Source organism: Rhinatrema bivittatum, chromosome 4 (genome assembly GCF_901001135.1).
Source record: "Rhinatrema bivittatum chromosome 4, aRhiBiv1.1, whole genome shotgun sequence".
Lineage (NCBI taxonomy): Eukaryota > Metazoa > Chordata > Amphibia > Gymnophiona > Rhinatrematidae > Rhinatrema > Rhinatrema bivittatum.
Genome location: NC_042618.1, coordinates 465,935,545 through 465,948,131, shown reverse-complemented (window position 1 = coordinate 465,948,131; position 12,587 = coordinate 465,935,545). Strand labels below are relative to the sequence as shown.

The 12,587-nt window shown below is 45.2% G+C and overlaps 1 protein-coding gene across 1 annotated transcript in view; it reads left to right on the top strand.

Moving 5' to 3' along the window:
- The window catches only part of TRHDE (thyrotropin releasing hormone degrading enzyme), a 354,513-nt gene that overhangs the window by 241,901 nt on the left and 100,025 nt on the right, over positions 1-12,587 (top strand). The window contains exons 8-9 of the mRNA XM_029597174.1: positions 29-94; positions 800-987. Coding sequence (XP_029453034.1) covers positions 29-94; positions 800-987 — 254 coding nt within the window. The remainder of the gene's footprint in view (positions 1-28; positions 95-799; positions 988-12,587) is intronic.

Sequence of the window (12,587 nt, the reverse complement as noted above, 5' to 3'; positions counted from 1 at the left end):
TTTGCAATTCTTTTTTTTTTTTTTTTAGGAATATTTAACAAGCCACAAGTATGGCAATGCAGCTAGAAATGATCTATGGAATACACTCTCTCAGGTAAAGCATCCTGACCCCTGGCAAAACACCAGGAAAGCCAAGAGAAGGGAAGCGGCGCGTTTAGCAGGAGGGCAGAAACGAATACGCTCAGAGCCCAAATTCCCCCAAGCCCTGCAATAATATTTCAAAAACCAATGCCAAAAAGGAGAGCTGCTGGTGGGGCTCAAAGAGTGGCCGGGCTGCAAGGTTCTTATTGGTTTCTGCCTTTACCCTGCTCACGGCCATTTTTTTTTTTTTTGGTTTTTTTTTTTGTGATGTTGTTCTGAGACCTGGAAAGGGGGGTTAACCTGACAGCATGAAACTGCTCAAAACTGCATCCACAAAGTATAGAAACCCTTGCATGCTTTCTTCCAGGGCAGCGTGGCCCCTGCTAGAATAGTAAGTTCTGCAGCATGCGGTTAAGTAGGGCACAGCCACGGTGGAGCAGGTGACAGTGAGCGCACTCTTGCTGCCCATTTACAGAACTAGATCTTGCCTATGTTTCTTTTTCCTTCTGCCGTAGTAACGTTTAATTACATTTATTTCCGCTCAGACTGTGCCGCTTACCTTGTTGTGTAGATCTACAGCCAAAGGATTTTGACAAAGATCCTCCTGCCTTTTTTTTTTTGCCCTCCTGGGGGTTGTTTGGTAAAATCTGTAAGTTGGAGCAGTTGACGGCGCAGAGAGGTTTTCCCTTCTGCACATAAACAATCTGTTGTTTTGAAGGCTGTGAAGAGGGAAGGTAAAGTCATAAACATCGAGGAAGTAATGGATCAGTGGACTCTGCAGATGGGTTACCCCGTTATCACCATCGTCAGGAACGAAACTGCAGATGGCTGCGTGGCAATCACTCAGGAGCATTTTATTTATGACACTGAAGCAAAAATCAGGCACGCCGAGCTCAGAAATAACAGGTACATCCATTATTTCTATTGTCAAACATGCTGTTTTGTTGGCGAAGTTGCTAAGGTTCCCCTGCTTTAACCATTTCAGCCCCCATCGTTTAAAAAAATGTTTGCCATGTAGGCAAAGGACATGAAAAAAAAAAAAAAGCAAACCCTTTGAAGGGTCAGGTCAGTAAGTGAATTAAATTATCACTGCACGGATGTAATGACAGTCACTCTTTGTTATTCTCATGAATGCATCTATACTTAGATTTGTTACTGCCAAATCTCTGCACCAGCTTCATCAGGGTGAGTTCTGCTTCATTCCAAGTTGTACTTGACTGTGGATTTCAAAATAGGCAGCCTGCAGAGGTACCAACCATCCTGTTTCACTGCAAACTAGAATTGTAAGGAGAGAATTCTTAATCACCACAAGGCTGGACTGCAAGTCCCCATGAGGTTTTCCCCTTTGAAAATTCTGGTGATTACTTTGGGGCAGGTGCAAAGTTGGCCCCATAAACCGTGTGCAGGGATTTCCGAGTGAAATTACTGAGGGCTGCCTGTGGGGCTCTGCCCTCCACCTCCCCCTGGCGCCACCCCTTGGCAGAGTGGGAAATTTCACCTGCAAAGGGAAGGGGGAGGTACATTTTAACCAACAGTTTTACCTGGTTAGCAGCTGGCATGAATTAACCCTTTTACACACAGTGGGGCCGATTTTAAATCCTACGCGCGCGGGGTACATTTGTGAGCGCTACCCAGCGCGCACAAATGTACCCCCGATTTTATAACATGCGCGCGCTGCCGAGCCCAAGGGGAGCCCCGATGTTTTTTTAGCTCCCCACCCACCCCCCAGCCCTACCTAAATCCCCCCTACCTTATTTTGCCGAGTTACGCGCGCCGGCCAGCTGCTGTGCCAGAGGGCTCGGGACCCCCGCCGCCCCGCCCCCAGCCCCACCCCCAGACCGCCCATTTTTGAAAGTCCCGGGACATACGCGCATCCCGGGGCTTGCGCGCACCGCCGAGCCTATGCAAAATAGGCTCGGCACGCGCAGGGGTAGGTTTTCGGGGGTTATACGCGTATATTACGCGCATAACCCTTTGAAAATCTACCCCAGTATATTTTAATCCTAAAAGTTCTTTCTCAGTCTGTGCTGGAGTAGGTTCACACAGAGGGGGAGGAGGAGGGTTTATGGGACTGTGGGTAAATTTTGACTTGCTAAAATGAATATGCGAGTAGCTACTCTGGTGCTAGAAAGCACTATTCATGAGAGTCTTAAAATGGGAACATTTATACACAACACAGCGGTATGGCAGAATTTTGAAGGAATTAGTCTCAAGTGCCAATAGTATATCTATTGGCACTTGAGACTAATTTTGATGTTTTGGCCATAGTACTTAAATCTGTTATTATTTGGGATTCACGTGAATCGCGGTTGAGAATTTTGAAGGAGCCATCGATGCGCTTGGGACATTACGCCAGTAAAAGAGAGAGCAGGATTTCCCGTTGTTTTGTGTCTCTGAAGATAGAGGGACCACACCAAGGTGTGAAGTACCTTCCTGCTGCCTCATTTTCCAAAGCATTTTTCAGAAAAGTGCTGAACAGCCCAAGGCTTGGAACACTGACCGATGGCTTGCCCGTTACGTTCATTGTTCAAGAACAGCCTCATCTTTATTGGAACTCGCTCTCTGTGAAATTGCCGAGGATGAAGAGGCCAGTAGATTTTTCTCTCTTAAATCTGTGCACATGCTGGCAGTATACCAAAGATTTTGTAGTGTCAGTTTTGGTGCAGCCTGGTTAGTCGGGCTGTATCCGCTGCCATTCCCACCCTTACTCCGATCTGGATGTGCCCAGGCTTGGCAGTTAGCAAGTGGTGGACATCTATGTGCAGAGCTGACCTTCTCATTCATTGCACTGACCAGGCTGTAGTAGATTGTATTGTTTGTCCCATACCATGAGTGATACAACTGTAGCACGTTCCTAGCACCCATAGGGTTTTGGGAAGTAGGGGTTGCATGTGAGCGGAGGTTAGGAGGAGACCCAGAGGTAGGCCTAGAACATGATGGGGAGAGGGTATTCAGGTCATTAAGGCCTGCACCTTGATTTCATTCTTTTTGGAGGGTTGGGGGAGCCATCAGGTGCTATGACCTGATTTAATTGTTACTTATTTTGCGGGATTGGGGGTTGGGCCTGCTGACCCAGAAAGGGTTTTGCTTTTTACTTAACCAGCTAAATGTTGAATATAACTAGTTAAGGTTAAAGTAATATGGATACAGGGTACCTGGATAACTTTGACTGTCAATGAGCATTTTAGTGAACTTGGCTGTAGCTTTCTAGGACCACAAAACTTATTTTTAAAGAATAAATTAGGAATTTTGAATAATGGTGATTGAATACTTGAGAATACTCCCAAAAAGATGTACAGCAGCTGTATCATGGGCCTGCATCAGTACCACTGTGGTCTGCTTCCAAAAACAGCAAGTCCCTAAATTTTGCCAGAGTTCAGCAACCAGTGCAGTTCTGCATGCTGGGCCAAATTAAGGGGCAGGCCAACTGGGTAATCACTCAGAACACCAGCTAGTAGGGCGCTAGTTGCCTCGCTCATGCGTCTGCATTGTGGAAGAGCCAGCAGGGAAGATTAGTGGAGGTTGCAGGGCAACTGATGGAGCCCAACCTGACTATGGATGGATAGGAGGAGTCGCAGCGCCACTGGCAGAGCCCAATCCACTAGTGGCTGAAGATGGAAGGAGGCTGCAGGGCCGCACAACAGAACCCAACCTGCCACGCGGCCGAAGTGAAGAGAATCAAAGAAGATCTGGAGAGGATGGGCATTGTATGTGGGAAAGAGGGAGCTTGTGTGGGGGAGAGCATATGAGAGTTTGTGTGTATATGCAAGAGCATGTGAGTGAGAGTTTGTGTGTGCTTATGGGACAACGTCTAAGAGAACTTGTATGTGGGAGAGAATGTGAGTATAAGTTTGTGTGTGTGTGTGTGAATGAGAACTGGTGTGTATATGTAGGAGCATGTGAGTGAGGGTTATAGTGTATATGGGAGCATGTGAGATTGAGAACTTTGTGTGGAAGAGCATGTGAGTGAGAGCTTATGTGTGTGTTTATGGGACTGCACGTGAGAGTTTGTGTGGGTGGCAGAGCATGTGAGTGAGAGCTTATGTGTGTGTTTATGGGACTGCACGTGAGAGTTTGTGTGGGTGGCAGAGCATGTGAGTGAGAGCTTGTATGTATGTGTGTGGGAGAGCATTTGGGATTAAGAGCTTCTGTGTATGTGGAAGAGCATGTGAGAGCTTGTGTGTGCATGGTAGAGCATGTGAGAGCTTGTGTGAGAAAGCATGTGAGAATGCAACTTTGTGAGGGAGCATGTGAGTGAGAGATTGTGTAGGAGAGAGCATGTGAGAAAAAGCTTGTGTGTCTGTGGAAGAGCATGTGAGTGAGAGCTTTGTGTGTGTGTGTGTGAGATCATGTCAGTGACAGCTTGTGTTTGTGTGGGAGAGCATGTGAGAGCTTGTGTGTAGGAGAGCATGTGAGAATGCAAGCTTGTGTGTGTGGGGGAAGAGCATATGAGAATGCAACTTAGTGCGGGAGCAAATGACAGTGAGAGTGTGAAGAACTGACCCTGTTTTACCTCTTTAACCTGTGTGATACCAGCAAGATGCTTGATCCACCTTAAATCCCAGAGGGAAAGAGTTCTGTGGGCAGGACCCAGCTGGGGAGGTAAGAGGCAGAGTGCAGCTGGGATCAATAGACTAAGCCCAGGTCTCCAGGAGAAGGCAGCTCCTGGGCAACATTGCTGTCCTAAAGGTAAAGCTGTATCTGAATGGTGATTGTATCTGTGTTTACAAACATGTGGATAATTTGATCGTTTACATGCAATATACATGCCGCGTGCGGAAGGAGTTGCCCGGGGATTTTAGGACGCAGTAGGAGTAGGTTAAAGGGGATAGTGTATTGTGGGTTGGACTAACGCGGCCGAAAAGTGAGTAGAAAGCCGGTTAGGAGCAGGGTAAGCGCGGCCACACTTTACTGTATTGAGATGTAAGTCTGGTCGAGCCAAAGAGCTATCCTAAAGAAAGCCAGCCGTATTCAGTAGTGCGGCTGCACTGAATAAGCCTCCAAAGTTAGCTGGATAAGTTTGCTATCTGGGCTGCGACAGAATATGGACCCCTATATTTTTTGTATTTTGCTCTTTCTTTAGAGATTCTGTGTTCAGAGTCTGGCTTCCCAGGCTTTCCATTTTGGTTTTGTCTGCATGTTTCTGTTTCTAATTTGAAGTCCTTTATTTGTGTATTAGATAAGGGTCGGTCTGGGTTCTGCCTGTGTGTGACTGAGGTGCAGTTTCTCTGTGGAGATTGGTAGCAGTCCAGGGTGTGCTGTTTGGCCAGTAGGTGGTGTATTAGTGTTCTAGGACCTGGTGTAATGTTTGCCTTTGCTGCCTTTTCATAGATAAGGTTGCTGTTATTTGACTCCTGAGAATTATTGCTGTGATTGTTTGGTATCCTCAACCACTGTTGTTCAAGGGAGTCCCCCAGATGCGCGGTCTTGTGCGGTCGCTATCTTTAGGGGAACCACTCTGTGGCTGTCCCACTTTGTAGCTCCCGATTTTATTCTTTATTTGCTTTAATCAACATATTTTTTTTGGTTTTTTTTTGTGCTTTGTTTCTACTCCCCGGCTGTTTGTCCGACCGCCTGGGACTTTCCACCATTGAACAGGTATTCATGAATTCTACCTATTATTTAATTGTTACCGCTCCTGCGGGGTCGAACCTGCCTGCCCGACATCGGCCGTGTTTCGGCAGATTGCTGCCTGCTTCAGGGATCTCGGGAGTGTTCACTCTTGTGTCCGCTGCGCGGGTCCACTCTTCAAAAGCACTTTAATTTTTCTTTAAAAGACATAATCATTGCAATTAAAATCCATATTATATGTGCCATTGCTATGAGGGTAAATATAGTACTTACTGTTCGTTGTACAAGCCTTCTTACGTGAGTGACGCCTTCATTTTGGAATCCAGCGTTTCTCTCTATCCCACTTCTTTTTAAATTATTCTTGGCCAATCACCAGTGTCCAGTCCAAAAACGAGACTTAGGGTACCCTTGAGTGCCTTTTTTCTATAGGCGGACCTGATGGAGAACCACTCTCAAAGCTGTGTATCTTGTTCCAATGCGTTCAATTGGACGTGGTTGAGAACTACCCTCACTGTAACGTCCGCTGTGTTTCTCTGCCATAACCGGTGCCTTTTGGGTCCCTTCCCCTAGATTAAAATCCGGGCTCGAAGCAAGCAAGGGGGTGCACACATGTGCACCTTGCGCGCGCCAAGCCCAAGGGGAGCCCCGATGGCTTTCCCCGTTCCCTCCAAGGCCACTCCGAAATCGGAGCGGCCTTGGAGGGAACTTTTTTTTGGCCCCCCCACCTTCCCCTCCCTTTCCCTATCTAACCCACCCCCCAGCCCTAACTAAATCGTCCCCACTACCTTTGTTTCAAAACTTGCTTGCGCTGGCTTGCCATCCCCCAACACAGGCTGCTGTGCCGGAGGATTCGGCCCCACCCCCGGACCACCCCCGAACCCCCCCAGACCCGCCCCTGGACCACCGCCACGCCCCCGGACCCACCCCCTTCCCGCCCCTTTTTCGAAGCCCCGGGACATATGCGCGTCTCAGGGCTTGCGTGCGCTGCCGAGCCTATGCAAAATCGGCTCGGCGCACGCAGGGGCAGATTTTTTTCAGGTTACACGCGTATGTTACGCTCGTAGCCTTTGAAAATCTGCCCCTATGTGTATATGAGAGAGAGCCTGCATAGTGTATGTGTGTGAGCCTACATTTGTATGAGAGAGTACGAGCAAGCTTGTTTGTGTGTGTGAAAGCCTACATATATATATGAGAAAGCAAGCAAGCCTGTGTGTGTGTGCATGTCTGTGTGTGAGAGAGAGATGGTGTGCGTGAGGGAAAAAAAGAGGGAGTGTGTGTGTTTGTGAGGGAGAGAGGGAGTGAATGTGTGAGAGCATGTGAGGGAGTGTATGAAAGAATGAACAGGTTAAGAGTGTGTGTGTGAGAGAGAACAAAGTTTGTGTGGCTCCTCCCCCCACCCAATCCACAACAATCTCAGGGCGACTGGAATTCAAAACATCCCAGGAATGGAGAGCGGGAGATTTTTTAAACATTATTCATTTTCATTTTTGGATGCTGTTTTGCAATATTTTCTTGTGTTTGGGAAATATTTGAACAAATTTATGTGAATTTTTAATTATTGGATATTTTATTCATCAGCTGTTTTGATATTTTTTTTTGTTAATATAGTTTTAATATTATGAATGATGATTTATATCTCTTGATTTTATTGCTTGACTTGTGAAGAGTGACGATGTTTCTGCTTTTCCAATGTTCAACTGCAAAATACAGTCAGGCTTGTTGTGGTTTCCAGTTCAATGTTTGTCAGCACGTTTGGAGTATTTTGATAGGGGAGGGTGCCCTGGGAGCCAAAATGTTTCAGTCCGTCCCTGTCTGCCTGCACAGATAGGTAAATGAAACTATGCTACTCATTGCTCTAAAGCCTTTCCATAGCTTTTTGACAGTGATTTTCTGTCTTAATAATTAGTCTGATGGGGGGGAGGGGTGTGTGTGCTGTACGTTCCAGCAGAGTGGAGCTCCAGAAATATCAAATGTAGCATAATGCACCTCAGGACTTTGAATTCCGCTCCTAAACTATGTCAAATTGGCAATTTGGGATTTGAATGGCACTATTACTACCCTCAGCACACCATTGCATTGTATTACATTTATCACTTAGACTTAAAATCATTTAGGTTTTTATGACACTTGCATACTACGTTTCCAGTGACTCTGCTCTGTGCTTGCACCCTTCTAGTCCCCTTCCAAATGCCAAAAACGGGCTCAAAATATGTGGCGCCTGCCCTGCCTTATTCAAACATCAGTAGTGGTGGATGTAGATCCAGGGCCTAGGCGTGAAACTATGACGAGGCCCGTGCCTGCAGCAGCTTAATTAATTCTAATGTACATCATATTGGCCCAGAAGTATTGTCGGCATCCTCATCACCGCTGGGAAGAAAAACAGTGTCTTTTCATTGTATGGATTTCACTCATTTATTTTGGTGACCAAAAAAGAAAACATTTTAAAAGTTTGAACCAGAAGCTGGCAGTCCTCTTCCATTTTTCTAGTGACTCCCAAATAGCAGAACGTGAGCTTAAGGTTTAATAGGGATGGATATTAGGACCAAATAGCACATTTCTTGATGATTCAGTTGGTAGCTCAAACCGTAATGATTCCCTTGTCTTCTTTCTTAAAGAGCAGATGTAACCGGACTGGGTAGAGAAAGAACTACACCAAAAATCAGCTTAGAATGAAAAAGAGGTGCTCAAAAATGGTGATTTGTAAAATATTTACTTATTTGATTGGCATTTTATCACATAAGTGCAGTGGAAATTCAACCAATCCAACCCACCAAGCTATAAGGCCTTAGGTCTCCATATCAAAAGTTGTTTCCTTCTTTTTTGCATTACCTTTGCCACATCTGGAAAACACAAATCTTGCAGGCCAGAAACTGGGTTTTCTGTTGTCTAAAAAGCAAAACTGAAACCAGTCTCTGTCTGGTTCCGAAATAAAATTAACAATTAAAGTAGCTGATTGTACAGTTGCAGCCTCGGGGGCTCATGTTAGATTCAAAAACTCAAAGCAAAGTGCGGTCTCCAAAATTTGACCCTCATTCTCTTTTTTCTTCACATAAAATGAATAATATGCCCTATACGCAGGAGGACTGGACTGTTTCGGAATCTTTAGGACTTCCAATAAATATCTACAAGAGATGTTGATCGGTGTAACAGTGGGTGATTTTGGAGCGTTAATAAAGCGCAATGTCTTACGCCTGACTACATTCTCCAAATTTTCGATTTTCTGATATAACCACTCATCATCTCACGCAGGGGGCACCTGCCATGTCCAGAAAGATACTCACACCAGGAGTGAATGAACCCAATTGAATATTTTTGCAAACCAACAAAAGTTCTACTTCAGTATTCTTTTTAGTGAAGAGTCCCACAGAACTTCAAGAATGATTATTGGAGGCTTATGGAGCTCTTCCTTCAGTGACAGATTGACCAAACTATTGCTCCCCATTCTTGGTTCTAAGCAGTGTTGGTTAAAGATTTCCTTGTTTTAAGTCCTTCACTGCCTGTTGCTGGTATCAATTCTTGCATGCTTGACTCTCCTCAGTCGTCCTTTGCCTGCAAAGGCATATTGACTGGCCTCTCTACAATTGCTGGGGCCAGACTTCCTCTCTCCATGGGGCTGCTCTGTCAATCTCCTGCAGTCCCAGATGCTAACACATCATTGGTGTGTGGTCTGATGCATGTGAGTAGCCTCTTGCTCCTGTGGGGTCTGCCGGCAGGGTCCAAATTCTGCGACTCAGCGATTTTTCTCCCTCCAAGAGACTCACTGGGCAGTGGAGCTGGAAAACGAGACACAAAACAGTCTATTGGGCCGCTTGTGGATGGGGAGCTTGGAGTTGCAAGATGCATCCGGATCTTCCCTTTATATTTACCCATGACAATTGCTTCAGTCAAGCCCCCAAGGGAAGAAAAAGGAATGAAAAAAAAGGTAATAAACAGGAGCCGAAGGGGAGTGGACTTCTAAGCAGCCGCCACCTTGCCTCCTCTGCTTTTTTTTTGGTCTCCCTTGTCTTCATTTTTTTTTTAGTTTAGTTTTATTTATTGAGGCCCATCTACTTATCCAAGTCAGTCTTGGTGATGCTGAGCTGTTATTTTGCATTCCTCACACTGACAGAGGTAAAGTCAGATTTCTGGCACTGGCACCCGAAGACCCGACGAATGGAGAAAGTAAAAATGAAAAACCCCTCCCCCCTCCGAAGAGGTAAGGTCATAACACAAAGTCCACTTTGTATTCTAAAGTAAACAAGTAAAATACTATTAAAATAGAAAACCAACAATAGTTTAGAAATAAGATAAATAGTTACATCAGTAGGGTCATGAGTCGAGCAGATTCTGTATACATATTTCTCTTTTAATAGACTCGGTATAATAGTTCTACATGATGCTATTAAGCTTTGCGGGTTGTTACAACTATTCTTTTACATTTCTATTGCTTCACCATTTAGTATATTTCTGTCACGAATAATACATGTTATCACACACACACACACATTTATCTGAATTGAACTCCCAGTCTATACTCAGTTCTGATTTCAAATAAAAATTAAGTAATTGGCAGCTGGGTGAAGGACTAAAAATAGAATTGGCCCAAATAGGTAGCAACAAAGCAACATGGGAAATGTAGTTCAGAGGGCTATTTCCATCCCTGAGCTAGGCAGACTTCTGAACTACATTTCCCATGATGCAAATGGTGAGGCTGACGGCGCTCCATGAGGTCCTGAGGATCTTGCCTTCACTAATCTTGCCACCTTTGCCATAGTCTTAGGAGATTCCCCCTAAGCCCAACCCAACCACTGCCTGTGCATCTCCTTGTGCATAAGCAGGAAACCAAACCTAGACCACTGGAGCACTGGATGGTGATAATTCTTCTTCTTAAAGCTCTGTGCTATATTGTTAAATTGAAATCATTCACTAATTGCAGATCCTGTGCAGATTTTCTCATTATATCATCCCATGAGCAAAACTGTTACTGTAACTGTGAAATATTGCAGTTGAGACACTTGCTGTGTGTTTTCAGAAACCCTCAGAGCACACATGCATTCTTGTATCTCGGTTTTGCTGGATATGATTACATGAAAACCTTATTGCCATCCAAAGATCTCAAAATAGCTCTTGGGACATAGGCTGAGGAAACTCCGTGGTGCGTGTGAAAATTGGTAACCATGAAAGAATCATGGAAAGTGCATCTGTAACAAAATGTTTGCCATCTCATGATTGGCTCAGTAAATCTTTCTCCCGCTACTGACTTTCTGTGGTTCGAACAAAATATATTTTGATGGTCCCTAAAGCAGAGCTTAAGTCAGAATTCCAGCTGCGGCCATGTGTTACCTATCATTCGGAGCCATCAGGCCTCTTGTGTTCCAGCTTACAGAATTGACTTTGTATAAGCAGATGTTAATGCATTACTTCGACTGGAAAAGGATATATCAGGTTAAAAGTGGGAAACGCACTGCATAATTTGCAGTACTCAAATATAAATACTGGGTGTAGCATGCCCCGTACAGACTCTACTGTTTGCTGCCAGAATTTACTGTATCTGGGACTCTGGCACAGAAAAAAAAAGGGCAGAGTTTCTCATTGCTTTCAGAATTCCTATGTTCAGCCTCTACTGTAACTGAAAGCGACAAATTCAGGGATCATGTGGGGATTGTAAAAGGGAAGAACAAGCATTTTACAATATAATATAATTCAAATTTCAATTTATATCCTGCCTTTCTGGTATAAAATGCTGCTCAAAGCAGCTAACAGCAAATAAAAGCTAACAATTACAATTCAGCATGAAATACAGATGTACGCAGGCATAAAAACACAATGTCACATGTATCCGCATCCATCCTCTCATACAGAGCCAACATGCAATTACAGCAATACACAGACAAAGCTTGGAGGTCAAAGGCCACAGCATGATTGAATAGCATAATAGCATCCAAGCAATGCAACTGTCGCTCCCCTCCACCCCCACCGAATCCACCATGGCAGTCTATCTGGTAAGCCGGAGCAAGGCTTACTACCCCCCAGGGACAGGGACCTCTAGGCATGTAACCACTCAGCACCTCGCACGAGTGGGAGAAGCCCAGCTGGACCAGCGAGTGGCTCATTCAGGAGTGACTGAACGCAATCACTGCGAACGCCATTACATGATTCAAGCTAGGTTGCACCATTACCCGCCCCGCAAGCGGCGGCAAACCAGACCAACCGAAGACGTGAACACGGTAACGGAACAAAAAGAAATGAGCAATGGAGAGCATGGGGAGGAGGGAACAACCCTTGGAAGGCCAAAGGAGTTGGGAAGGAATCCTTCTCTTATAGCGCCACATTCAAGCACCCCTCTTCCCTTGGTCCACTGCAGCTCTGAACCAACCAGCAGGACATCTCCAGCTGCATGGTTCAAAAAAAAATGCACACGAACCAAAGGAAACCTACGCCCTTCCTACTCCCCCCCCCCCCCTGCTATTCTCATATCCGCCGCCACCACCACCACACTCAGTCCAGGAGACTTGAGTAAGGAAAGGAGGAGAAGGGAGGTGATGTGTGTCCAAGATAGCCAGGAAACCATGTTTGGTCTGGCAGCTCAGAACTAAGCCCTGCCGCTCCTCGAAAACCCTCAACTAAAATCAACCGGACAAGAAATAAACGACGTTATCCACAGCCAATACTTACAATAACATCACTAAAGGCCTAAATTATCCAGACCTTTGTAAGCTAGATGATATTCGGTTACAGAAAACACTAGTGCCACGTTTGACTCTGGTGAGCAGGAAATAATTGCATGCCCATTTTCCCACCTTCCCAAAATGCTACCTCATTTAAATGCTAATTCTTTTTTAATGACAATAATTGAAATACATTCCGAAAAGAGCACAGATACATCTGCTCCACAGTCATTGCTAGATAAATTACCAGCTGTAGCCCATTTGATTTGCGGGTTGTTGTGTATCATA